The sequence below is a fragment of the Bubalus kerabau genome, chromosome 4 (assembly GCF_029407905.1).
Source record: "Bubalus kerabau isolate K-KA32 ecotype Philippines breed swamp buffalo chromosome 4, PCC_UOA_SB_1v2, whole genome shotgun sequence".
NCBI classification, from domain to species: domain Eukaryota; kingdom Metazoa; phylum Chordata; class Mammalia; order Artiodactyla; family Bovidae; genus Bubalus; species Bubalus kerabau.
The window spans coordinates 104,426,220-104,454,211 of NC_073627.1; the positions used below are offsets into that span (position 1 = coordinate 104,426,220).

Below are 27,992 nucleotides of genomic sequence, written 5' to 3' on the forward strand. Positions count from 1 at the left end.
AGATAGAGGGCAAAAGGAGAAGGGGGCAGCGGAGGATGAGATGGTTAGATGGTACCATAGACTCAATGGACTTGAGATTGAACATACTCAGGGAGACAGTGAAGGACAGGGAAGCCTGGCATGCCGCCATCCATGGGGTAGCAAAGAGCTGGACACAACTGAGAAACGAACAACAACAATGAATGAAAAGGTAATTCTAGATCTACATTATGGGCTCACAATGCATAATGATGTAATGTGTGACAATAAGAAAAAATGAGAGGGATGAATTTGTACAGGAATATAGCTTTAGTATTGAAATCAAGTTGTTATTAATTTAATCTAGGTTGTTTAAATGTAAGATGCTAAGTAATTCCCAAGGTAACAACTGAGAAAAACTAAAAATATACAGAGAGAAGGAAATGAGAGAGGAATCAAAATTAAACACAAAAGAAGACAGTATGGAGGAACTGAGGATCAAAAAAGATATGACACATGGAAAACAAATAGCAAAATAGCAGAATTCCTTTCTTATCATCAATTACCTTATATGTAAACAGATTAAACTCTCCAATTAAAAGACACATTGACTGAATAGATTAAAAAAATTTATGATCCCACCTCTAAGTTTTCTATAAGAAACTCATTTTAGAGCAAAAGAAATAAGTTGAATATGAAAGGATGAAAAAATATTTCATGCAAATAGCAAATAAGACAAAGCTAGGTGGTTGTAGTAATATCTGACAAAATACTTCAAACAAAAAATTGTTACAAGAGATAAAGGACATTGCATATTGATGAAAGACTCAATCCAGCAAGAAGATATAACTATTATAAACAGATAAAACTTTTAATAACAAGAGTCTGAAAACTTATGAAGCAAATACTGAAGCAACTGAAGGGAGAAATAGTTCAAAAGTAACAATTGGACATTTCAATACCCCACTTTCAATAATGCACAGTACAATTAGATAGAAGATTAGTAAGGAAATAGAGAATTTGAACATTATAAACCACTCAGAGCTAATACACATTCCAGACTACCAGGTAACAGCAGAATACACATTCTTTCACAAACGTACATGAAGAGAACACATTAGGTCACCAAAATGCCCCAATACATTTAAAAAGACTGAAATCATGCAAAGTATCTGATCACCATGGAATGAAACTACATAGCAATAACAGAAGGGAAATTATGAAATATCCAAAAATGTAGAAATTAAACAAGTCTCAGAGACTGCCAACAGGTTAAAGAAAAGACCAAAAGGAAAATTAAAAATCCTTCAAGACTAATGAAAATGAAAACACAACGTCATAGAGGGCAGTAAATGCAGTCATCAGAGGAAAATTTACAGCCAAGATGCTTACACTTAGAGGAAAAATCTCAAATCTATAACCTAACTTCACACCTTAAAAGGAACTAGAGAAGGAGCAAACTTAAAGAGTTGGATGTGACTTACTGACTGAACAACAACAAAACTAGCAGAAGGAAGGATATAATGAAGACCGGAATGGATATGAACAACAACAACCAAAAAAACCCCAGAGAACTGGAAAATAATAGAGAAAATCAAATAAAGCACAGGTAGTTCTCTGAAAACATCAATAAAACTGAAAAACCTAAGGAAAAAAGATTCAACTTACTAAAATTAGAAATGAAAGAAGGGGCATTACTACTGACCACAGAGAAATAAATGGATTATAAGAGAATACATATATTTCAGTTCAGTTCAGTTGCTTAGTCGTGTCTGACTCTTTTCGACCTCATGAATCACAGCATGCCAGGCCTCCCTGTCCATCACCATCTCCCAGTGAACTTGAATTTCCTTCTTTCCCGAACACACACATTGTCAAATGTCCAGTGGAAGTAGATTATGTTTAATAATTCAAAAGGCAACCCAGACAATAACAACTGCAACTTACTAAAGACCTACTAACTCACTATTCTTATCTTACAGATGCACAAAAGCATAGAAAATAACCGAACAAACAGCTTTTCCAAGTCAATGCCTGCAAAAAGTAGGGCACAAATTGAAACCCAGGTGTCTCCAATTTCAAATTCTATTCTCTTCTCCATATCTCTAAACTGCTATGTATTTATTAGAAGTAATAATACTAAGTCCAATATCATAAGAAAGAATGGAAAATGAAATTAAGCCATTTTTAGAGTTTTGTTTTACTAATGTATTTTTCATGAATTAAAAGCAAAGTTTCACTATGCAATTAAGTAAGGGCTTCCCAGGTGGCACAGTGGTAAAAATTCCACCTGCCAATATGAGAGACAAGGGTCTGGCAGATTCCCTAGAGAAAGAAATGGCAACCCATTCCAGTATTCTTACTTGAGAAATTCCATGGACACAGGAGCCTGGCGGGCTACAGACCCATGGGGTTGCAAAGAGTCAGACAAGACTGCGCACATGCGCATGCACACACACACGTGCACGCACACAATTAAACTCAAAAGGCATTTATTTCAACAAAGTCTATTTGTGCAAGAAATCTCAAATACTTTAAATGCCAGCTAAAGAAAACAACGAGGTGGCTCAGGTGGTAAACAATGCGGGAGACCCAGGTTCAATCCAGTTGGGAAGATCTTCTGGAGAAGGAAATGGCAACCCACTCCAGTACTCTTGCCTGGAAAATCCCAAGGACAGAGAAGCGTGGTAGGCTACAGTCAATGGGATCACAAAGAGTCGGATACGACTAAGCGACTTCACTTTACTTCACTTCAAAGAAAATAACATGGCAGATGACCTGATAAATCTTGTGGTAGAGGGGCAAGGAGGGGTATGGAGGGCACAGTAACACAGGGACATGGGACAGGAATTTCAAAAGTACAGTGTTTTCCTAGCAACATAACTTACCCAAGGCCTATCTTTCCTTTTAAGTATAGCTCAAATGTCCCTATCTACAAAACTTTCCCTGACAATTCAAGCATCTGCCTGAAATGCTATTAATATTACCACTTTCAGGGATGTTCACTGGGCATTTCCCATTTTTATACTGCTGTTAAATACTTATTTCTTCCTTAGCATCTTATACCTTTCCAGCATCAGGACAGCTAATGTCTTACAAATGACACCATAGCACACAATAAGTGTTTGATGATGATAATGAAAATGAATCTAACTTCAGATTTTCACATCTTTTCTTTTTCCCCAGTTTACTGAGGTGTAACTGACAATAGAACCCTGCATGAGTTTAAGGTGCACAACAAAATGATTTACATATATATTTTAAAATAATTACCTCAGTAAGATTAACATCCAACACCTCACATAATTACATTTTTTTTCCCCTTGTGATGAGACCTTTTAAGATCTATTCTCTTACAACTCAGATTATCAAGTTTTAAAATGTCTGGAATGTGTTAGACTTGATCCAGCAAGTTCTGGCAGTCCGAGCTGAATTCTGGACCAAAAGGCTTTGATTCTCCAACCAGAGTTCTGGTAAGGCTCAGGATGTTTTCCTTCCTCAAACTCCATACCTCATATAGCAGCATTCTGAGTCAATCTAATTGTTTGCCAGAATGTCAATAATGAAAACATTTTGGGATGAAATAAAATGATGATATCTTAAATGTGCTAAAACATTCCCAATGAAAAAAGACCAGAAACTGTTCAAGTTGATGGACAGGGACATAGATGGTTAGTCACTTTATTACTATAATAACAGAAAACTGGTGCCAAATTAGCCCTCCAGATACAACTGAAAACAAAAAAAAAAAAACTGGACAAAATGTAAGAAACAGTTTTCAGACACTGCATAACAGGCAGCACAGGACTGTACTCCTGAGTGAAGGGAGGCAAACAAAGATTCCTGGTAGAAGTCACTTTTGAGATTACCATGTAAGTTAGGAAAACACAAGCATAATACAGCAGTCTTGTTAAGTTGAGCAGAAGAAGATTAAAGTTTAGGGAAGCAGAAGCAGCTATTTGTGGAACAGAGTACAAGAGAGGCAGGAGATACAGAAAAAGAGCTCTGGAAACCAATATAGGTTCCCCTTAAATGTTGCTAAATACTAAGCTACGACTGTATATAGGGAAACTCCACAAGGTCAGCCAAAGAAAAACTTCCAGAGTTTCAAATTGTATAGCTCATAGAGGGCTTGGGGAAATTCTAGCTCTGACCAGATCAAAGAGACCTGTTTAAAGACCCAGGACGTTAGAATAGAGCTCAGAAGTGCTAATATAGCCTAAAGGTTGAATCCGCCCTAAAAATTTATAAATAAGCTCCAAAAGGATCAAGAAAATCTCCAACTTAACTGCTCTCCAAGACAAACCTCAACATTCTTTAAAGCAAAAGAGTAAAAATCGGACACTCGATAGGTAATACAATGTCTCCAATCTTAAATCACTAGACATGTGATATGCCCCAGCAATTTAACTCCTAGGTATTTATTTACTCAAATATAAAGCTAATTGGAGAGTAAAACGAGACTGGAATCTGAAAAAGCAGACTAGGTTCACAATTTCACTTTTTACTGTTTATATGTCTCTCACTATTTGTGCATTTAATGTAATTTTTTAAAGATAATACTCCCTTTACAGTTGTCACAAAATACTGGATAAATTTCCTGTGCTGTTCAATATATCCTTGTAGTCTATCTTACATTCAATGGTTTCTATCTGCTACTCTCTCATGCCTATATTGCTCCTCTCCTCACAGGTAACCCGTCGTTTGTTCTCTGTATCTGTGAGTCTATTTCTTTTTTGTTATGTTCATTAGTTTGTTATATTTTTTAGATTCCACATAAAAGTGATATACAGTATCTGTCTTTCTTTTTCTTTCTCTGTCTGGTTTATTTCACTTAGCACAATGCCCTCTAAGTCCATGCCCTCTAAATCAGTGATCTCTGCATGGAGATCAAACCAGTCAATCCTAAAGGAAATGAATCCTGAATATTCACTGGAAGGACTGATGCTGAAGCTGAAGCTCCAATTCTTTGGCTACCTGATGTGAAGAGCCGATTCATTAGAAAAGACCCTGATGCCGGGAAAGACTGAAGGCAGAAGGAGAAGGGGACAACAGAGGATGAGATGGCTGGATAGCATCACCAATTCAATGGACATGAGTTTGAGCAAACTCTGGGAAGCCTGGCATGCTGCAGTCCATGGGGTCACAAAGAGTCAAACATGACTAAGTGACTAAACAACAACCTGTTCTAAGATAGAGCATGGCTCCCCTGGTAGTTCCGTGGTAAAGAATCTGCCTGCAATGCATGAGACATGGTTCGATCCCTGGGTCAGGAAGTTCCCTGGAGAAGGAGATAGCAACCACTCCTGTATTCTTGCCTGGGAAGTCCCATGGACAGAGGAGTCTGGGAGGTTGCAGTCCACAGGGTCATAAAAGAGTGAGACATGACTTAGTGACTAAACAACAACAAAGATGGAGTATATGAGAAAAGATAGGCATTCTGAGAGTTAAGATGCTGTCACATAATTTGACGATGCTGAGATACTCTAGAAAAACTCATATGATAAACTCATAAGATTCAGAAAAGAGAAGCAAGAGACAATAGTATTTCTAACTGAGAAGGTGACTGACTACTGGCCTCAACTATACTGCCTCTATTCTTTAAGACTACTATAAACCACTCCAGATCATTCATTTTTTTTAATTAAATTCCTGACTCACCAAATAAATCCAAGAGTAACAGAAGACTAGATGGAAAGAGGGTTGAGGCAGTTTATGTAGTACTGGTGATTAAATACACAGATTCTGAAGTTACAACATTTAGGTCTGATCCTGAGTGTGTTATTTACTAGTGTGTGACTCTCGATGGGTTACTTGGCCTCTCTGCTGCAAGTAACTGTCCATAACTACCTCATCAGGTTGCGACAGGGATTAAATGAATTTGAAAAGTGCTTAGAACAGTGTCTTGAACTTCATAAGTGTTTACAATGGCACAGATGATAATAATACACTAATTAAAACTAAATTTTTTTCATTTAAAAATTTTATACAATTTTTAAAGGTTACTTTCCATTTATAGTTATTACAAAATATTGGCTGTATTCCCTATGTCGTGCAATACCTCCCTGAGCTTATCTTACATCCTATAAAAACTAAGTATTTTTTTAAAACTCTCCTCAAATCAGATTTTAAAAACCTAAGCCATACAATCCTGCAAAGAACTGAAGAAGAAAATATTTTTATTCCCATTTTATAAACAGGTTCTACTAGAAAAACTAAGAAACTTACTAGACTAAAAAATCCAACTAGAAAGTAGTCTAGCACACCAATATTGGATTGGCCAAAAAGTTTGTTTGGGCTTTTCGTCACATATTTTGGCCAGCCTAATATATAATAGACTGACTAATTTGCTCTGCAAAACTGTTCCTATATAAGAGATTTTATTTCATTTTATGTAGCAGTTACTAGAAGTTAGACTCTAAAAAAAGTATACTATCAACTCAAAAGCAAAAAATGTACAACATACAGTATTCTTGCCTGCGAAATCCCATGGACAGAGGAGCTTGCCAGGCTACAGTCTATGGGATCACAAAGAGTCAGACACGATTGAGCAACTAACACAGGAAAAGCGTACAAATAATAGCAGTTGTCCATATTACTTTTTCCATCTATTAGGTGCTTATCTAAACATTTAATATGCCTGATCTCATTTAATCCTTAAAATAATTACAACTGCTATTTCATTCTACAGATGAGGAAACTGAGGTTTTAGAAGGATTAACTTGATAGAAGTCATACAGCTGAAAAACAGCAGAACTGACATTTAATTCCAAGTCTATTTGATATCAAAGGTTATATCCCCTTTCATTATTATTCATGCTGCTCTAAGGCAATACATACTTTATTGAGGCTCACATACTAAAAAAATCTTCAATACAATGAAGATCATCCAAGTCAATAAATAATAATAATAATGCTCTTTACTTCTCTAGCTTAACATATGCAGTTAAACAGCAAAATTCATGCATTGTTGGGATACTACTTAGTATTACAAGGTAAGAAACTTTTAAAAAACCTCTGGAAAACAAAAAATGAATCTCAAAATACTATTTCAAAACACTGGAAATATATGTAAATCATGTTGGTAAAATGAAGTAAACTGTATTTTTCACTGTTTCCAGAGATGTCATTTACTCCCCTGCCCATCTAGAAGAGAATAATCATCATCACCACCTATAAGGTGACCCTGTTTATTGCTTTTTATTTACAGGACCGTGTGTAAATTGAGAATTAAAATGGATTACATTTCCTCTTATAAGATTGCTCTTACCTATTCATTTTTGAAATCTTTGTGTTTTTTAGCAATTTATATGACTCCTTCATATAAAAAATAGTAAGCCTTGGTCCTATCGACTGCATAATTTTCCCCCAGTGCTACTTTTAATGTTTGTCAGTTTTATCACTGTTAATTTTCAGAAATTTAAACTTACATATAATGAAATCTATTTTCTCTTTCACTTCTTATATAACCAATAATATCTGTCTTCCACCGTCTAGAAATGTGATAAATAATTCATTTATATTTTCATCCAGTTTTAATGGCTTGTTTTTTTAAAAAGGTATCATACATGAAGATTATGTTATTTTATTTCAAAAGTTCTTTCAATAAAATGTTCTTATTTCAAAAGGCAAACAACAACAAAAACAATATAAAACATACTGAACAACATAGATTAAAGATCAAAAGTTCAAGTTCCCTCAAATTCTTTCGGGGCACGTACTTAGTCTATGCATATACTAAAATATACAGAACAAAGTACCTATAGCTTACTGACATTTTACTTCTTCTCTTCATAATCTCTTAGCTCATACATCCCCAATAGAGACTAAACAAAGCTAAAACTAGAGTATATTAACAGTAATTCTGAATGTCCAAGAAGGGAGATAGTATTGAGTTGGCCAAAAAGTTCATTTGGGTTTTCCCATAAAACATTACGGAATATATTCATCCAAGATTTCCAGACTTACTATAGAATTTTTTTATTCAAGTGACAGCAGTTTGAAGACCTAGTAATTTCTGAAACAGTGTTTTTGGAAATGCTGGCCCAGCACTTCAGACAACCCTAAACTGCAACATTTTATGAATACAAAGTACACAAATATTTAAAAATAAAAGATAATGAACTTACTTGGGATACACTGGTTCATAAAGGTACTTGTCCCCTCTTGTAGATGTTATGTGAAAAAACAAGATGTAGCCATTTGCTGTCTGAAAGATAAATTTTAATTACCATGAATTAAAGGGTAAAGCTATGATTGTAACCTTAATTTTAATTTTATTTAAAGTATTTATTTCAAAGCATTTCTTTCTTTGAAAATATTTTACTCTTAAGAACACTCTTTTGAAGACCTACAGCTAAATTATGCAAGAAAACGAATCACTTTGTTTCAGTATAATCTATCTTGTTCATAAAGTAACTCATGAAAGGAATTTATAGGTTTCAAAATATTCCATAGGTAATTGAAATTAATAATTTATAATATGCTATAAACATTAGTATTCTAAAATAACTATTATTCAGGTAATAGATGGTTATTTTGTAAAATATACAGACTGTTCTGAACTCTGGAATAATATGGTAAAATTTTTCTGAGTTTTTAAAGCAATGACATCACCAAATGGTAATAGTATGATGAAATTCAACATACTTTATATATTTCAAAATCAATAAATTAGCCTGATTTACTACAAAATATACTCTTGAGAAAGAAGAAAAATAGAGAACCTTCAATTTCAAAAGTTTGAACATCAGCTAATTTTTCTAAGTTAACAAAATGCTTCAAACTGTATTAAGTAGGTCAGAAAGAAAAATACAATATCACTTATATATGGAACCTAAAATATGACACAAATGAATCTTATTTACAGGACAGAAACAGACTAACAGACACAGAAAACAGACATGGTTGCCAGCGTTGGGGATGGACAGACTGGGAGTTTAGGATTAGGCAGATACAAATTGTTATATAAGGAATGAACAAATAACAAGGTCCTACTGCACAGGGATCTACATTTAATATTCAATGTCTTGTGATAAACTATAATGCAAAAGAATATTAAAAAGACCATGTGTGTGTATATGTATGTATAACTGAATCACTATGCTGCACAGCAATTAACACAGCATTGCAAATCAACTACACTTCAATTAAAAAATTATAAATTGTACTAAAACAAAGTGTCATATGATCATGGCAGATATCTACTTGTGAAGTTCAACCAACCATTTTACATTTATATAAATATATTAAAAAAAACTATAGCTTTTTCTAAACAAATACTTTCAGACATAACAGAATCAAATGGCAATGTTTTACTCAAACTACTTTATATTCATACTGAATTCTTGGCATTTTAGTGGCAGGACAGCTTTTACCAAAAATAGAACTAAAAAAAAAAATAATTTTTTAAATTATTCAAGGTTTCAAATTTCTTTCCAGTACAGGTTTTCTGTTTTTCATATAAAGGAATGCAAGAGGAAACACTAAATTTCTTCAGCAAAGCCAGGTGATCTGTTTTTAAGCTAAAAACTTTAATATTTCATGTTTTCCAAAACTCTAGTTCAACATATTGGGATACCAAAGAAAAAAGGCTAAAATCCTCCAGATAAGATAGTCATTCTAATTCCTCATGTGCAATTTTATATTATTCTAATGCGAAAACTATGAGATCAAAAAGAAAATGGATGCAAATAAAAACCATACTGAAAGTTTCACAGACATCACGACCCCTATGTAGATTTACTGACTGTTTAAAATGTGTAAACTCTACTACTACATGGGCTAGAAAAATAAAACAACATAGTACAGTACTTAGATAAATAACATATATACTTTGTCTGGAATATCAGTCACTCGAAGTCAAAAGTTTAACATTTCAGAACATCAAATGCTAATAATATACTGAGAATTTTAACAACCGCTTAGAAGACTATAATGCCAGGGAAACTATAGCATCACTTTGCCCCAGCATTTAGAAACCTTACATAGTATACTAGATGAAGTTACAAATATGGCTTGATTTACTATTTTGGTATTCTGTATCAATCATCTCTACAAGGTAAAGTTGGTTTTGCATGTATATTAAATGTTATATATTTCCAGATATTAATGATATTCATCAGTGATAATTTCATAAACATGCCTGCCTTTGAACAACAAAAGTTTTGGTGGTAAACAATCATTCTTAAAAAGAGCATCTTTGTGTATCTATACCAAAACTGTTGTTATTATGTAGTGAGGCCATAGTTAGAACGGTCCTTCTCTTCCTATCCCCAAATACTGCAAATTTAAGTATATAACTCAATAAGTATATTGCTCAATCAACAATTTCGAAACCTTCTTCTAGTATATATAATGAACCTAAGTACATACTCTAAGACCTGCTTTTCCAAAAAGTTAATGAAAAGACAAAATAAAGAACTTCAAAGTTCTCTTTCCTGTTATCATTCCTAATCTTCCTGTTATCATTCCTAATCTTAAAATATTTTTTTCTTTCTCCAAGGCATATTACTGGATTATATGGCTTTAACTTCAGAGGTCCAGGAAGCAACAGTTAGAACTGGACATCGAACAACAGACTGGTTCCACATTGGGAAAGGAATACGTCAAGGCTGTATATTGTCACCCTGCTTATTTAACTTATATGTAGAGTACATCATGAGAAACGCTGGGCTGGATGAAACACAAGCTGGAATCAAGACTGCTGGGAGAAATACCAATAACCCCAGATACGCAGATGACACAACTTTTTCTTTTTTTAATTTTTTAAAATCAATTTTTTAAATGTTAATTGGAGGCTAATTGCTTTATAATATTGTACTGGTTTTTGCCATACATTGACATGAAATCAGCCACGGTGTACATGTGTTCCCCATTCTGAACCCCCCTCCCACGTCCCTCCTCATCCCTCTGGGTCATTCCAGTGCACCAGCCCTGAGCACCCTGTCTCATTCATCGAACCTGGACTGGCAATCTATTTCACATATGATAATATACATGTTTCAATGCTCTTCTCTCAAATCATCCCACCCTCGCCTCCTCCCACAGAGTCCAAAAATCTGTTCTTTACATCTGTGTCTCTTTTGCTGTCTCGCATATAGGGTCATCGTTACCATCTTTCTAAACTCCATATATATGCATCAATATACTGTATTGGTGTTTTTCTTTGACCTACTTCATTCTGTATAATAGGCTCCAGTTTCATCCACCTCATTAGAATGATTCAAATGTATTCTTTTTAATGGCTGAGTAATATTCCATTGTGTATATGCACCACAGCTTTCTTATCCATTCGTCTGCTGATGACATCTAGGTTGCTTCCATGTTCTAGCTATTGTAAACAGTGCTGTGATAAACATTGGGGTACGTGTGTTTCTTTCCATTCTGGTGTGCTTGGTGTGTATGCCCAGCAGTGGGATTGCTGGGTCGTACAGCAGTTCTATTTCCAGTTTTTAAGGAATCTCTGCACTGTTATCCATAATGGCTGTACTAATTTGCATTCCCACAAACAGTGAGAGGGTTCCCTTTTCTCCCCACCTCTCCAGCATTTATTGTTTGGAGACTTTTTGATAGCAGCCATTCTGACCGGTGTGAGATGGTACCTCATTGTGGTTTTGATTTGCATTTCTCTGATAATGAGTGATGTTGAGCATCTTTTCATGTGTTTGTTAGCCATCTCTATGTCTTCTTTGGAGAAATGTCTGTAGAGTTCTTTGGCCCATTTTTTGATCAGGTCATTTATTTTCCTGGAATTGAGCTGCAGGAGCTGCTTGCATATTTTTGAGATTCTTTGTCAGTTGCTTCATTTGCTATTAATTTTTCCCATTCTGAAAGCTGTCTTTTCACCCTGCTTATGGTTTCCTTTGTTGTGAAAAAGCTTTTAAGTTTAATTAAATTTAACTTAAATTTAGTTTTAGTTTAATTAGATTATTTTTGCTTTTATTTCCATTACCCTGGGAGGTGGGTCATAGAGGATCCTGCTGTGATTTACATCAGAGAGTGTTTTGCCTATGTTTTCCTCTAGGAGTTTTGTAGTTTCTGGTTTCACATTTAGATCTTTAATCCATTTTGAGTTTATTTTTGTGTATGGTGTTAGAAAGTGTTCTAGTTTCATTCTTTCACAAGTGGCTGACCAGCTTTCCCAGCACCACTTGTTAAAGAGATTGTTTTTTCTCCATTGTATATTCTTGCCTCCTTTGTCAAAGATAAGGTGTCCATAGATGTGTGGATTTATCTCTGGGCTTTCTATTTTGTTCCATTGATCTATATTTCTGTCTTTGTGCCAGTACCATACTGTCTTGATGACTGTAGCTTTGTAGTATAGTCTGAAGTCAGGCAGGTTGATTCCTCCAGTTCCATTCTTCTTTCTCAAGACTGCTTTGGCTATTCGAGGTTTTGGTATTTCCATACAAATTGTGAAATTATTTGTTCTAGGTCCCTGAAAAATACCACTGATGGCTTGAATGGGTTTGCACTGAATCTACAGATTGCTTTGGGTAGTATACTCATTTTCACTATATTGATTCTTCCAAACCAGGAACACAGTATATTTCTCATCTATTTGTGTCATCTTTGTTTCTTTCATCAGTGTTTTATAGTTTTCTATATAAAGGTCTTCTGTTTCTTTAGGTAGATTTATTCCTAAGTATTTCATTCTTTTTGTTGCAATGGTGAATGGAATTGTTTCTTTAATTTCTCTTTCTGTTTTCTCATTGTTAGTGTATAGGAATGCAAGGGATTTCTCTGTGTTAATTTTATATCCTACAACTTTACTGTATTCATTGATAGCTCTAGTAATTTTCTGGTGGCATCTTTAGGGTTTTCTAAGTAGAGGATCATGTCATCTGCAAACAGTGAGAGTTTTACTTCTTCTTTTCCATTCTGGGTTCCTTTTATTTATTTTTCTTCTCTGATTACTGTGGCTAAAACTTCCAAAACTATGTTAAATAGTAGTGGTGAGAGTGGGCACCCTTGTCTTGTTCCTGACTTTAGGGGAAATGCTTTCAATTTTTCACCATTAAGGATAATGTTTGCTGTGGGTTTGTCATATATGGCTTTTATTATGTTGAGGTATGTTCCTTCTATGCCTACTTTCTGGAGGGTTTTTATCATAAATGGATGTTGCATTTTGTCAAAGGCTTTCTCTGTATCTATTGAGATAATCATATGGTTTTTATCTTTCAATTTGTTAATGTGATGTATCACATTGATTTGCGACTACTGAAGAATCCTTGCATCCCTAGGATAAAGCCCACTTGGTCATGATGTATGATCTCTTCAATCTGTGGTTGGATTCTGTTTGCTAGGATTTTGTTAAGGATTTTTGCATCTATGTTCATCAGTGATATTGGCCTGTAGTTTTCTTTTTTTGTGGCATCTTTGTCTAGTTTTGATATTAGGGTGACGGCAGCCTCATAGAATGAGTTTGGAAGTTTACCTTCCTCTGCAACTTTCTGGAAGTGTTTGAGTAGAATAGGTGTTAGCTCTTCTCTAAATTTTTGGTAGAATTCAGCTGTGATGCTGTCCGGTCCTGGGCTTTTGTTTGTTGGAAGATTTTTGATCTCAGTTTCAATTTCCATGCTTGTGATGGGTCTGTTAAGATTTTCTATTTCTTCCTGGTTTAGTTTTGGAAAGTTTTGGTTTTCTAAGAATTTGTCCATTTCTTCCAAGTCCATTTTATCAGCATATAGTTGCTGATTAGTAGTCTCTTACGATTCTTTGTGTTTCTGTGTTGTCTGTTGTGATCTCTCCATTTTCATTTCTAATTTTGTTGATTTGATTCTTCTCCCCTTTTTTCTTGATGAGTCTGGCTAATGGCTTGTCTGTTTAGCTTTGTTGATTTTTGCTATAGTCTCCTTTGTTTCTTTTTCATTTATTTCTGCCCTAATTTTTATGACTTCTTTCCTTCTACTAACCTGGGGTTCTTCATTTCTTCTTTTTCTAGTAGCTTCAGATGTAGCGTAAGGTTATTGATTTTTCCCTTGTTTCTTAAGGTAAGCTTGTATTCCTATGAACCTTCCCCTTAGCACTGCTTTTACTGAATCCCATAGGTTTTCGGTTATTGTGTTTTTATTTTCATTCATTTCTACGGATATTTTGATTTCTTTTTGGATTTCTTCTGTGATTTGTTAGTTATTCAGAAGTGGATGACACCACTCTTATGGCAGAAAGTGAAGAAGAACTCAGTCTCTTAATGAAAGTGAAAGAGGAGAGTGAAAAAGTCAGCTTCAAACTCAACATTCAAAACACTAAGATCATGGTATCTGGTCCCATCACTCATGGAAAATAGATGAGGAAACAATGGAAACAGTGACGGACTTTATTTTGGGCGGGGCTCCAAAATCACTGCAGATGGTGACTACAGCCATGAAATTAAAAGATGCTTGCTCCTTGAAAGAAAAGTTATCATCAACCTGGACAATATATTAAAAAGCAGAGACATTACTTTGCCAACAAAGGTCCATCTAGTCAAAGATATGGTTTTTCCAGTAGTTATGTATGGATGTGAGTTGACCATAAAGAAAGCTGAGCGCCAAAGAACTGATGCCTTTGAACTGTGGTGTTGGAGAAGACTCTTGAGAGTCCCCTGGACTGCAAAGAGATTCAACTAGTCCATCTTAAAGGAAATCAGTCCTGAATATTCACTGGAAGGACTGATGCTGAAGCTGAAACTACGATATTTTGGCCACCTGATGCAAATAACTGACTCACTTCAAAAGACCCTGATGCTGGGAAAGACTGAAGACAGGAGGTGAAGGGGACAACAGAGGATGAGACGGTAGGATGGCATCACTGACTCATGAGTTTGAGTTAACTCTAGTAGTTGGTGATGGACAGGGAGGCCTGGCGTGCTGCATTCCATGGGGTCACAAAGAGTTGCATACGACTGAGCTACTGAACTGGACTATACAGAGGTCCAACGACCTGCAGGCAATTTATATGACATTCTTTATGTTCATGTCCTTTGTATATCCATGCATTAGGGCCATAAGATCATAAGAATAAAGGGTATTAAGGGAATGAAAGAAGGTAATCATTACTTAAATAGAGGATAGAAAAAACACATGTCTCCCTTAATGCCACTTAGAAGAAAGAACTACAAACAATAACATAAAAGATACCAACAAGACAATAAACAGTCAGTGGCATAAATATTACGCTTCATTTTTTTAAATTGCAAATCTAGTAACAGACATTTAAAAAATCATGCAAATTACCTCACTTAATTCCACATTTTAAAAAGAAGAGACTGAATTCTCTGGTGGTGGTAGGTGATATGGTTATCATTGTTATTAACTGCCTGTTTTTATTCTGCTGTGTTTGGGCATTTGGGAAGTTTCACTAGCCACTTCAAATTAAATGTGTTTTAAAATTATTTTATGATTGATGAATGATATATATACCAGAAATAGTAACTTTCTGTAAACAGGAAGAATTTAAATCTAACTGTGAAAAAGTACAACACTGTAAAGCAATTATCCTGTGGCTCAGAGGTTAAAGCGTCTGCCTCCAATGTGGGAGATTCAGGTTCAATCCCTGGGTTGGGAAGATCCCCTGGAGAAGGAAATGGCAACCCACTCCAGTACTCTTGTCTGGGGAATCCCATGGACAGAGGAGCCTGGTAGGCTACAGTCCACAGGGTAGCAAAGAGTCAGACACGACTTCACTTTCACTTTCAACTGTGTAATTAGACAAATCAACAGTTACATATAACTAAGGCTTAACCTGTAGGCAGCTTCTTTACCAATACTTTCTTCTACCAACCAAATGCTTTTACTGCACATGAATTCACCAGATACTTTAGAATTTCAAGTCACAGGGCATTTCTTCCTTTGCATATACCATTTTTACCATAAGGGACGGAATGGATTTATGCATCTGGCTCCAATGACTTGAATCATGGAATCATAAGGATTTCTATAATAATTTAAGAGATATGGATTTGATGATTTAGATCTTTTATCCCAACATATGGTCATATTAGGTTTCAAATATGGCTGACAGAAGAACATTTTAAAATTCTTTACACTGATTCATACATGGTGTTTTCTGTTTTTAGCTATATTTCTTTATTATACATATGAAGTATATAAAATTACTCTAAATCATACCTCTAAAAAAATGATTTAACATTTTGAATACTTTTAGACTTTGCACATACATATGAATATATTTAAATGAAAAATAACAAAAAGTTGTAAATAGCACATTCTCTCAAAAACAGGTGATGAATATCTTTTGATACAAATAGTCGTCACATTATTATTCCTAGTTCTATAACACTGTTTTATACCAGAGCACTTGAAGACTTCTGGTTCTAACCAAGATGAATTAAGTTAAAGATAGTTTATGCTCCTATCTGAAATAAACAACCCAGAACCAAGCAAAATATATGAAACAATGGTTTCAAAACACTGACATCAGCAGTGAAGGCCAGTGATCCCTGAGAGATGGGAAACTGAGCTGAGTTTTACTGTTTCAGCTTACTCTCTTGAGAGTTCTCAGGTCACAGTGCTGAGAAGGGAAATGGAGACAAAGCCTAGGAGACTCCCGGTGTTGAGAAGATGATGCTGAGAGTTCAGGAAGAACAGGCATTTACAATTTATATGACAGAGTACTACCAGAGACAAGAGAGTTCTATGGAGAAAGAATCAAAGAGCACCAATAGGCATATGCATGTGAAGACACTACCAATGTAGAAGAAAACCAAAAGGATTAGAAAAGGAACAGTGCGTGGTGCTCAGACAGTCCTGAAAACAGTCCCTGTCCCATCAGCAAGACTGAGAAAACTCATAATGCACACGGCTTTGATTAGTTGCTCATAACAGTGTTTTCAGGTATGGCTGTGGTAAACCTTAGAAAGGTATTGTCTTAGTAGTAGGGAATAATTAGCTCTAGATTGAGTATTGTTCCAACACTTGCAATACAAACCCACAAAACAAAATATGAACACACCAAACTGCCTCCAAGTAACATAAGCACTTCCCAGGATAAAGCTAAAGATTTATAGGACCACAAAAAAATCCAGCAAACAACAAAGTAAAACCATAATGTCTGGCATCCAATGAAAGATTACTACACATGTAGACAGGCAGAAGAACACAAGACACACAGTTAGAAGAAAACTCAACCAATCAAAAATGATCCAGAATTCAATCTGATGTTAGAATTAGCACAAAAGGACACTGAAAACAGTTATAACGTGTTCAACATGTTCAAAGGCTAGGGAACATAGAAAACCCAAACCAAACTCTAGGGATAAAAAAACTGAACTATCTGAGATAAAAATACACTAAAAGGAATTAATGGCAGATTAGACATTAAAAAGTTTACTGGTCATAAAAGCATAGCAATAAAGATTACCCTTAATGAAACACACGCAAAAAGACTAAAACTCATAGAGTATCAGTAAATTATGGCCCAACATACACATAGACAGAGTTCCCAAAGGAGAGAGGTAAGAGGGGAAAAAAAAAAAGTTGCATTAAATTTAATACAAATTTCATTTGTTTCACTTAAACTTCTTTAAAAGATAACTGACTTTTAAAATAAGAATATTAAAAATAAAATGTATATAATATATGTTTCTTGACCCCAACAGAATTAAACTGGAAACTGATGACAGAAGTTTTCTGGAGAACTCTCAAATATATATGCTTCTAAGTAATTCACAAAAGAAGAAATCAAGACAGAAATTTAGAAAAACACAGGAATTAGTGGGGTATTATTACAGCAGTGCTTAAGGGAAACTTTATAGCTTCAAATGCCTGTATTAGAAAAAAAGAAAAAGGCCAAATCAGTGACCCTGGGTTCTACTTTAAACTAGAAACAGATGAGCAAATGAAACCACAAGTAAACAATTTTTTAAAATAAAGAAAATAATAGAGATCAGCATGGAAATCAGTGAAACAGAAAAGAAAATCAATGAAACTAAAATCTGGGTTTTGTTTTGTTTTTAAAAAAGATCATTAAGATCTTCTATACTTCTAGTCATAGTGTCCAGGAAAAAAAGAAACAGGATAACCACCATCAGAAATGAGAGAGGTGACATCACTACATAGTTTACACATATTTAAAAATAACAAGTGAGTACTGTGAGTAACTTTATGACAGTAAATTTACAACTTGGATAAAATGGATAGATTCCATGAAAGACATAAACTATCAAACTTACTTGTATCTACTAAAGAAATTAAATCCTTTCCACAAAACAAAACTCTAGGCCCAGATGCTATCATTGGTGAATTCTACCAAATATTTAGAAAAGAGATAATATCGATTCAACACAAAGTCGTCTAAAAAACCAAAAAGGATGGCAAATTTTGATCTCATTTTATGAGGCCAGCTTTACCTTCACACCAAAAAATGATAAAGACATTTTGAGGAAAAGAAACTACAAACCAATATCCTTTATTAACACCTATGTAAAATTTCTAAACAAAGTTTTAGCAAATTAAATCTAACAATGTATTGTCCAAATAACAGATCATGTTTATTCAGGAATACAAGGTTGGTTTAACATTCAAAAATCAATAAATGTAATTTACAATATTAACAAACTAAAAAAGGAAAATTTTATGATTGTCTCAATAAATACAAAAAAGGCATCAAACAAAATCCAATATAACACTACTAATTAAAAACTATCAGCAAATTAACAAGAGAGGGTTAACTTTTACCACGTAATAAAGAGAATTTTAAAAATACCTATAACATGATTCTTAATACCAAAAGATAAATACTTTTCTGTTCAAAATTGTACTGGACAGTCTTACCAATAAAATCAATAAAGAAAAAGGAATAAAAAGTATCCAGATTGATATCATAGTCTTTTGAGAAAATATGATGAGATCTACAAAAAAAGTAGTAGAATAAGTGAGTTTAGCATGGTTGTAAGATACAAGATCAACAGAAAAATCAACTGCATTTCTATATATTAGATATGAACAATTAGAAAATTAAAAGTTTTCAAAAAAATTAAAAAATATATACTTTGAGATAAATCTGGCCAAAGATGTGAAATACTTGTACACTAATAATAAAACACTGATGAAGTTAAAAATATCTAAATAAGAGATATAACTTGTTTATAGGTCAGAAGATTCAATACTGCAAAGATGACAACTCTCCTCAAATGGATCCACAGATCCAACACAATTCCAATCAAAAGCCCAGCAGTCATATTCATAGAAACCAACTAGGTCATTCTATAATTCATATGGAAAACAAAAGCTCCTACAACAGTGAAAGCAACTTTGAAAAGAAAGTTGAAAAAGTAACACTATATGATTTCAAAAATAATTACAGAGCTAGAGTAATCAAAGTAATACTGTATTAACATAAAGACAGACAAACACTTCATGGAACTGAAGAGAATGCAGACAAAACTCCACACACATAAGGACAACTGATTTATGACAAAGATGCAAAAGAAATGCAGTGCAGAACGGATAACCTTTTCAACAGACTGTGTTGAACAACTGAGTATCAACAGGCAAACAATTAACTTGGAACCATACCCTGCACCATATACAAAAGTTAATTCAACATACAGCACAGACCTAAATATAAAACCTAAATCAGTAAGATTTCTAAAAGAAAGCACAGGAAGAAGATATGACACATTAAAAAAAAAAAAAAAAGAATGAACTGGACTTCATCAAAATTAAGTACTTCATTGGAAAACCACTGTTAACAGAATGAAAAGACAAGTAACATACTAGGAGAAATTCTTTGTAAAGCATATGTGTAATAAAGGACTTTTATCCAAAATATACTAAGAAGTCTAAAAAGTCAAAAAGAAAGCAAATAATAAATAAATAAAATGGGTAAATGGCAAATAAACAAATGAAAAGATGTTCAACATCATTAGTCATTACAGTAATGTGAATTATAACTTTAATCAGATACCACCACCCACCCATCAGAATAAATGAACTTAAAAAGGCATACCATAAACTGGCAAAGAGGAATGAAAACTCCTGTACACTGCTGGCAGGGATGTACACTGATACAATTACTCTGTAAAAAGTTTAGCATTTCCTTAAAAAGTTAAACATAAGGTACCTACCTTTTGATCTAGCTGTTCCATTCATGGTTATTTACCCAAGAAAAAAGGAGATATATATCCACATAAAGATTTGTACTTGAACGTCCATAATGCTTTACTTGAAATAGACCAAAACTGTAAACAACTCAAATGCCCATCAACAGATAAATGGATAAACCAATTGTGTTATATCCATAAGATGGAATGCTACTCAGCACAAACTACTGATTCATGACAACATGCTTGAATCTCAAAATAACTGTACTCAAATTATGTCAGTAAAGTAAATTAGAAAAAAAGCATACATTGGATGATTCCATCTATTTAAAACTCTACTCATCTACTGACAGAAAGCAAATCAATAATTGGTTTTAGAGGAAGGTACATCATGGCAGGAGGGAAGAATTACAAAAGGGTAGAAGGAAACCTCTGCAGCTGCTCATCTGTTTACTAACTTGATTGTAGTTACAGTTTCAAAATGAATCTAATTGTACATTTCAAGTATGTGCTGTTTATTGTATAGCAACTGTACTTCAATAAAGCTATTTAGAAAAATGGAATGCAAATGATGGCTGGACTTGGAAACTTCTGCTCTCTTGAAAAGCTTCTACCATCACAGCGAAAAAAAAAACAAACAAACCTTATCTAGCCTACTGGAAAATAAGAAGTTACAAAGAAAACCAAAGTGGACAGCAACAGTCAACTACCAGACATGTAATTAAAAGACCATCCAGCATCAACAGAGCTGTCAGATGTCTGCAGTCACATCAGTATTACAGGTACTGAGATCAGGAGAACTGCTTGACCAAACCCATAGCAAATCACAGGAGAGTAAACAAATGGTTGTTCTGAGCCACCGTTTTGAAGTTAGATATTAAATGTGAAAAATAACAACTCTAACAAAAACAGTGTAACTTAAGGACATATATAATTTAAGGGAATATAAATAGTACAATTAAAGGACACCACGTTATAGAAATAAGAGCAAAATTCAAAGACATCCAGGAGAAGAGCAATCACTTCCAAAACAGTGTTTGGTCAAACCAAGATGAAAAAGAGAGAGAGATGAATGAGTACTATGTAGAACACTATATTCCTCCACAACTTGTAGTCCACTCTCTTTGCTTTCGGCTGTTATTTGGTGACTCAATACATTACCATGTTAGCAAGAGGGGGGAAAAAACCCGACAACAAAACAACAGGAATTCTAAGTTAAACTGATGTTTTTCCCTTATTCAAAAAAAAGTTATATTCTAATACATGTTACAGTAACTCTCATGTTGTGGCAGAACAATGTACACTTCCACCTAGCTAAGTGTGAAAGAGGATATCAAGGGTAGCAAGGAGAAACAGAGTTGGAATGGCAGGTTGAAGCCAGATCACAAGATGCCCTGAATATTAGACTAAGAAGTTTAGAACACATTTTGAATACAAGGAGAAGCCACCAAAAGGTTTGAAAGTAAGAATAAGGGCTGTGATTTAGAAACAGCTATGTATAATTTAGGCACATTTCAAGTAGACAAAAAAAAAAAAAAAAAAGGCTGAAAGTTTTGAGTTCTAGGCATTCTACAAAATATACTAAAGGCCTGTGCTAAGGTAATGACAATGAGAATAAAGAGGATGCCAATAAATTAGTCAGGATTTAGCAAAATACTGGTGATTGGAAGAGAATGCAGAATCAAGAGACTCCAGGTTTTTTCCTATTATAAGCAAGGCCTCAATAAAAATATTTATGCATATGCTAATACATTGGTGCTACTTGCCACATAGAGTGCTAGGAATGAGACAGCACTTAAAATTCATTTTAATGTTCCTTGTGCACATATACCAGAAAAAGTGATGGCACCCCACTCCAGTACTCTTGCCTGGAAAATCCCATGGATGGAGGAGCCTGGTAGGCTGCAGTCCACAGGGTCGCAAAGAGTCAGACACAACTGAGCGACTTCACTTTCCCTTTTCACTTTCATGCATTGGAGAAGGAAATGGCAACCCACCCCAGTGTTCTTGCCTGGAGAATCCCAGGGACGGCGGAGCCTGGTGGGCTGCCATCTATGGGGTTCACACAGAGTCAGACACGACTGAAGTGACTTAGCAGCAGTGCTCATATATATATATTAATTGTCTGAAACTGAGGAAAACTGTAGGGATATTTATGGCCTAGTATCATATCTACTAAAATGATATTCTACTTTTGATACTCAGAGAAAACACTCCCAAACACTATGGGCCAATTCTTAAAATGGTAAAGGATTTTCTTTCTCACACTTAAAATATCAAGGTACAACTTGATAAGGAGGTAACTGTGGCTCTGTTGATGATACAGTAATAGAATTTTCATGCCAGAGCACACAATGACTATTCTTGGCAGTTGGGGGGAAGGCCGTAAAAATTGCTTTGGTTTTGACTTAAAGTGCAGAGAGAGACTGATGCTGTATTGCTCTACAGATCATACAACTATATATGCTTCTCACACAGTCTACTGATGTTTTTGTAAAAGCAAATTGCAAAATATCTCCTAGATTAAGCTTTATTCCATAATAGCTAGTAGGATTAAACAACCATGCTAACAGTGAAAGGCAGTAAAGCAAAATTATTAAGACTTTCAAATTCTAGAACCAGGCTTCATGGGTTAGAATTTCATTATCAGTAGTGTGATCTGAGGTACACAGTATCTATGTAATCTGGGGCTGCTGCTAAGTCACTTCAGTTGTGTCCGACTCTGTGTGACCCCATAGACGGCAGCCCACCAGGCTCCCCCGTCCCTGGGATTCTCCAGGCAAGAACACTGGAGTGGGTTGCCATTTCCTTCTCCAATGCATGAAAGTGAAAAGTGAAAGTGAAGTTGCTCAGTCATGTCCGACTCCTAGCGACCCCATGGACTGCAGCCTACCAGGCTCCTCCGTCCATGGGATTTTCCAGGCAAGAGTACTGGAGTGGGTTGCCATTGCCTTCTCCGGTATGTAATCTGGGGCAGGTGCTTTAACCTATCTACCACAGTCAACTCAACTCTATGATGGAAGTAACAAAATTACCTATCATCAGAGGGTTGTTATGAAAAATAATTTTAATACACATAGGCACTTAAATAGTGCCTAGTACACAGCAGACACCAAAAAAGTTAACCATCATAATAACTCAATTTTTAAGTAGTTAATTCACAATCAATGGATTCATGTATGAATCTAAGAAAATGTAAAATACATTTGAGACAAAGGACCATCAAAATTACAAAACTCTAGAATCCAATTAAACTTCTAATTATCTAGAAAGTTCACTTATCTAATACACATGGCATGGTAATATACAATTTTTAAGATTATTATGCATCCCATGATAGATTATCTTTTAGTACAAATGACTGCAAAGAGTGATTGCTTTGTACTGTGTGTGATCAGTCGTGTTCAACTCCTTGTGACCCCATGGAGTCCATGCCAGGCTCCACTGTCCATGGAATTTTCCAGGCAAGAATAATTCTTACTTCAAGTGACTGCCTCACTGAACAGATAATACAAAAATACCAGTGACCTTACTCAACTATTATCAAATAACTAATAGTTCTCCATCTGTATTATTCTACATTATTGTACTGCTGCTGCTGCTAAGTCGCTTCAGTCGTATCCAACTCTGTGCAACCCCATAGACAGCAGCCCACCAGGCTCCCCCGTCCCTGGGATTCTCCAGGCAAGAACACTGGAGTGGGTTGCCATTTCCTTCTCCAATGCATGAAAGTGAAAAGTGAAAGTGAAGTCGCTCAGTCGTGTCCGACTCCTAGCGACCCCATGGACTGCAGCCTACCAGGCCCCTCCATCCATGGGATTTTCCAGGCAAGAGTACTGAAGTGGGTTGCCATTGCCTTCTCCGACATTACTGTACATTATAATATAAAAAATGAAGATAAAATATAAACTCTTTTGCAGGCAGAGGCAAATCAAAGTTGAACAATGGGATGAAATGGTTTACTTTAAGTTAGCTTCTGCTAAGATGGAAAGACTGAACCCACATTCCTAACTTTCTTCTTTTCTCAGTTGCTGCTGTTCTTACTCTTTAAATGGTGTCTGACTCTCTTGCCACCCGATGGACTATAGCCTGCCAGGCTCCTCTGTCCGTGTAATTTCCTAGGCAAGAATACTGGAGTGGGTAGCCATTTCCTTCACCAGAGGATCTTCCCAACCCAGGGACCAAACCTGCATTTCCTGTATCTCGCGCATTGCAGGCAGACACTTTACCTGCTGAGCCATCTGGGAATACAACACAGTTACCAAAAAGCATGCTGTGACTGCTCCCAGAAGTAAATCCTGACAGGGCTTGCTCCTTGGAAGGAAAGCTATGAGAAATCTAGACAGGATAACAAAAAGCAGAAACATTACATTGATGACAAAGGTCTGTATTGTCAAAGCTATAGTTTTTCCAGTAGTCATGTACAAATGAGAGAGTTTGACCATAAAGAAAACCAAAGAATTAATGCTTTCAAACTGGGGTGCTGAAGAAAACTCTTGAGAGTCCCTTGAACAGAAGGGAGATGAAACCAGTCAATCCTAAAGGAAATCAACCCTGAATATTCATTGGGAAGGACGGATGCTGAAGCTAAAGCTCCAATAATCTGGCCACCTAATTTGAAGAGCTTACTGACTGGAAAAGACCCTGATGCTGGAAATGACTGAGTACAAGAGAAGAGGGCAATAGAGAATGAGATGGTTAGATGGCATCATCGACTCAATGGACATGAGTCTGAGCAAACTCTGGGAGATAGTGTAGCATGCTGCAGTCTATGGGGTTGCAGAGTCAGACTCGACTTAGCAACTGAACAACAACAAAGACAGGAAAGCAACCTAAGTGTCCATTGACAGAAGAATGAATAAAAGATGTTGTACATACAGTGGAATATTACTCAGCAGTAGAAAGAATGAAATAATGCCCATTTGCAGCAACATGGATGGACTTAGAGATTATCATAAGGAAAGAAAGTCAGACACACAAAGATAAATATTATATGATACCACTTACATATGGAATCTAAAATATGATGCAAATGAACTTTTTCACAAAACAGAAACAGACTCACAGACACAGAAAACAAATTTATGGTTATTAAAGGGGGAAGGAGGTGTAGGAAGGATAAATCAGGAATTTGGGATTAGCGGATACAGACAACTAAATATATAATAAATAACCAAGGTCCTACTATACAGCACAGGGAACTATATTTAATATCCTGTAACAAACCACAAAGGAAAAGGATGTAAATATATATATATATATAACTGAATCACTTTACTGTACAACAGAAACTAACACAACACTGTAAATTAACTATATTTCAATTAAAACTAAAGTTAGTATTCCCTATGATCAAAACGCAATGCCAAAGAATGCTCAAACTACCGCACAATTGCACTCATCTCACACGCTAGTAAAGTCATGCTCAAAATTCTCCAAGCCAGGCTTCAGCAATATGTGAACCGTGACCTTCCTGATGTTCAAGCTGGTTTTAGAAAAGGCAGAGGAACCAGAGATCAAATTGCCAACATCCGCTGGATCATGGAAAAAGCAAGAGCGTTCCAGAAAAGCATCTATTTCTGCTTTATTGACTATGCCAAAGCCTTTGACTGTGTGGATCACAATAAACTGTGGAAAATTCTGAAAGAGATGGGAATACCAGACCACCTGATCTGCCTCTTGAGAAATCTGTATGCAGGTCAGGAAGCAAGAGTTAGAACTGGACATGGAACAACAGACTGGTTCCAAATAGGAAAAGGAGTTCATCAAGGCTGTATATTGTCACCCTGTTTATTTAACTTATATGCAGAGTACATCATGAGAAACGCTGGACTGGAAGAAACACAAGCTGGAATCAAGATTGCTAGGAGAAATATCAATAACCTCAGATATGCAGATGACACCACCCTAATGGCAGAAAGTGAAGAGGAACTCAAAAGCCTCTTGATGAAAGTGAAAGTGGAGAATGAAAAAGTTGGCTTAAAGCTCAACATTCAGAAAACGAAGATCACGGCATCCGGTACCATCACTTCATGGCAAATAGATGGGGAAACAGTGGAAACAGTGGCTGACTTTATTTTTCTGGGCTCCAAAATCACTGCAGATGATGACTGCAGCCATGAAATTAAAAGACGCTTACTCCTTGGAAGGAAAGTTATGACCAACCTAGGTAGCATATTCAAAAGCAGAGACATTACTTTGCCAACAAAGGTCAGTCTAGTCAAGGCTGTGGTTTTTCCTGTGGTCATGAATGGATGTGAGAGTTGGTCTGTGAAGAAGGCTGAGCGCCAAAGAATTGACGCTTTTGAACTGTGGTGTTGGAGAAGACTCTTGAGAGTCCCTTGGACTGCAAGGAGATCCAACCAGTCCATTCTGAAGGAGATCAGCCCTGGGATTTCTTTGGAAGGAATGATGCTAAAGCTGAAACTCCAGTACTTTGGCCACTTCATGTGAAGAGCTGACTCATGGGAAAAGACTCTGATGCTGGGAGGGATTGGGGGCAGGAGGAGAAGGGGACGACAGAGGATGAGATGGCTGGATGGCATCACTGACTCGATGGACGTGAGTCTGAGTGAACTCCGGGAGTTGGTGATGGACAGGGAGGCCTGGCGTGCTGCGATTCATGGGGTTGCAAAGTGTCGGACATGACTGAGCGACTGATCTGATGATCAAAACTGATTCCTCAAAGTTTCCTCAATGCTAATCTGTAATCTTACAAATTGTATGTGAAAATGTCTTTTCAAACCCATACTGCCAAATACTGATATCAATCCATGAGCATGATTTTAATTGAATACATTCATTACTTGATAGGCAATTACAAAGTCTACTAGATTTCTTTTATATTTGCATGTTAACATGTCATTACATTGTAATCACTTCCAACTGAAGGTCAGGTGGAAGCACTCCTCATTTGTACAATTAATGGGTTCTGAAATATGGAAATTTCTTCCACAACGGCATCAAAGTTCAAAAAAATATTATCAGAACCATGGTTTTGAGTTCAGGAAAAATATCCATTGCTAAATTTTCTTAGACATCTCACTTCTTGTTAACTTTTGACAGCAATGGAAGTATAAAAAGCAGCCTGACATTACTTGTAGTTCAAACAATCAGTTCAGTCACTCAGTCGTGTAGGACTCTTTGCGAGCCCATGAATCGCAGCACACCAGGCCTCCCTGTCCATCACCAACTCCCAGAGTTTTCCCAAACTCATGTCCATCAAGTCGGTGATGCCATCCAGCAATCTCATCCTCTGTCATCCCCTTCTCCTCCTGCCCCTAATCCCTCCCAGCATCAGAGTCTTTTCCAATGAGTCAACTCTTCGCATGAGGTGGCCAAAGTATTGGAGTTTCAGCTTCAGCATCAGTCCTTCCAATGAACACCCAGGACTGATCTCCTTTGGGATGGACTGGTTGGATCTCCTTGCAGTCCAAGGGACTCTCAAGAGTCTTCTCCAACACCACAGTTCAAAAGCATCAATTCTTCGGCGCTCAGCTTTCTTCACAGTCCAACTCTCACATCCACACATGACTACTGGAAAAACTATAGCCTTGACTAGATGGACCTTTGTTGGCAAAGTAATGTCTCTGCTTTTGAATATGCTATCTAGGTTGGTCATAACTTTTCTTCCAAGGAGTAAGCATCTTTGAATTTCATGGCTGCAGTCCCCATCTGCAGTGATATTGGAGACCAAGAAAATAAAGTCTTTCACTATTTCCACTGTTTCTCCATCAATTTGCCATGGGACCGGATGCCATGATCTTCGTTTTCTGAATGTTGAGCTTTAAGCCAACTTTTTCACTCTCCTCTTTCACTTTCATCAAGAGGCTTTTTAGTTCCTCTTCACTTTCTGCCATAAGGGTGGTGTCATCTGCATTAGTTGTCATCAAAATGGCTTAACCACATATAAATTTCTGACTGCTAAGTCATTGAAAGGCTTTGGGCTTGGGTAAGTCAGAATATTCAGCTTCTATTTCTAACAAAA

The 27,992-nt window shown here is 35.9% G+C and overlaps 1 protein-coding gene across 8 annotated transcripts in view; it reads right to left on the reverse strand.

Moving 5' to 3' along the window:
- Positions 1 to 27,992, reverse strand: part of RIC1 (RIC1 homolog, RAB6A GEF complex partner 1) — a 141,773-nt gene that overhangs the window by 70,164 nt on the left and 43,617 nt on the right. For all 8 annotated transcript variants that reach the window (XM_055578140.1, XM_055578138.1, XM_055578137.1 and 5 more), the window contains one exon: positions 8,088 to 8,167. In XM_055578140.1, the coding sequence (XP_055434115.1) occupies positions 8,088 to 8,167 (80 nt within the window). The remainder of the gene's footprint in view (positions 1 to 8,087; positions 8,168 to 27,992) is intronic.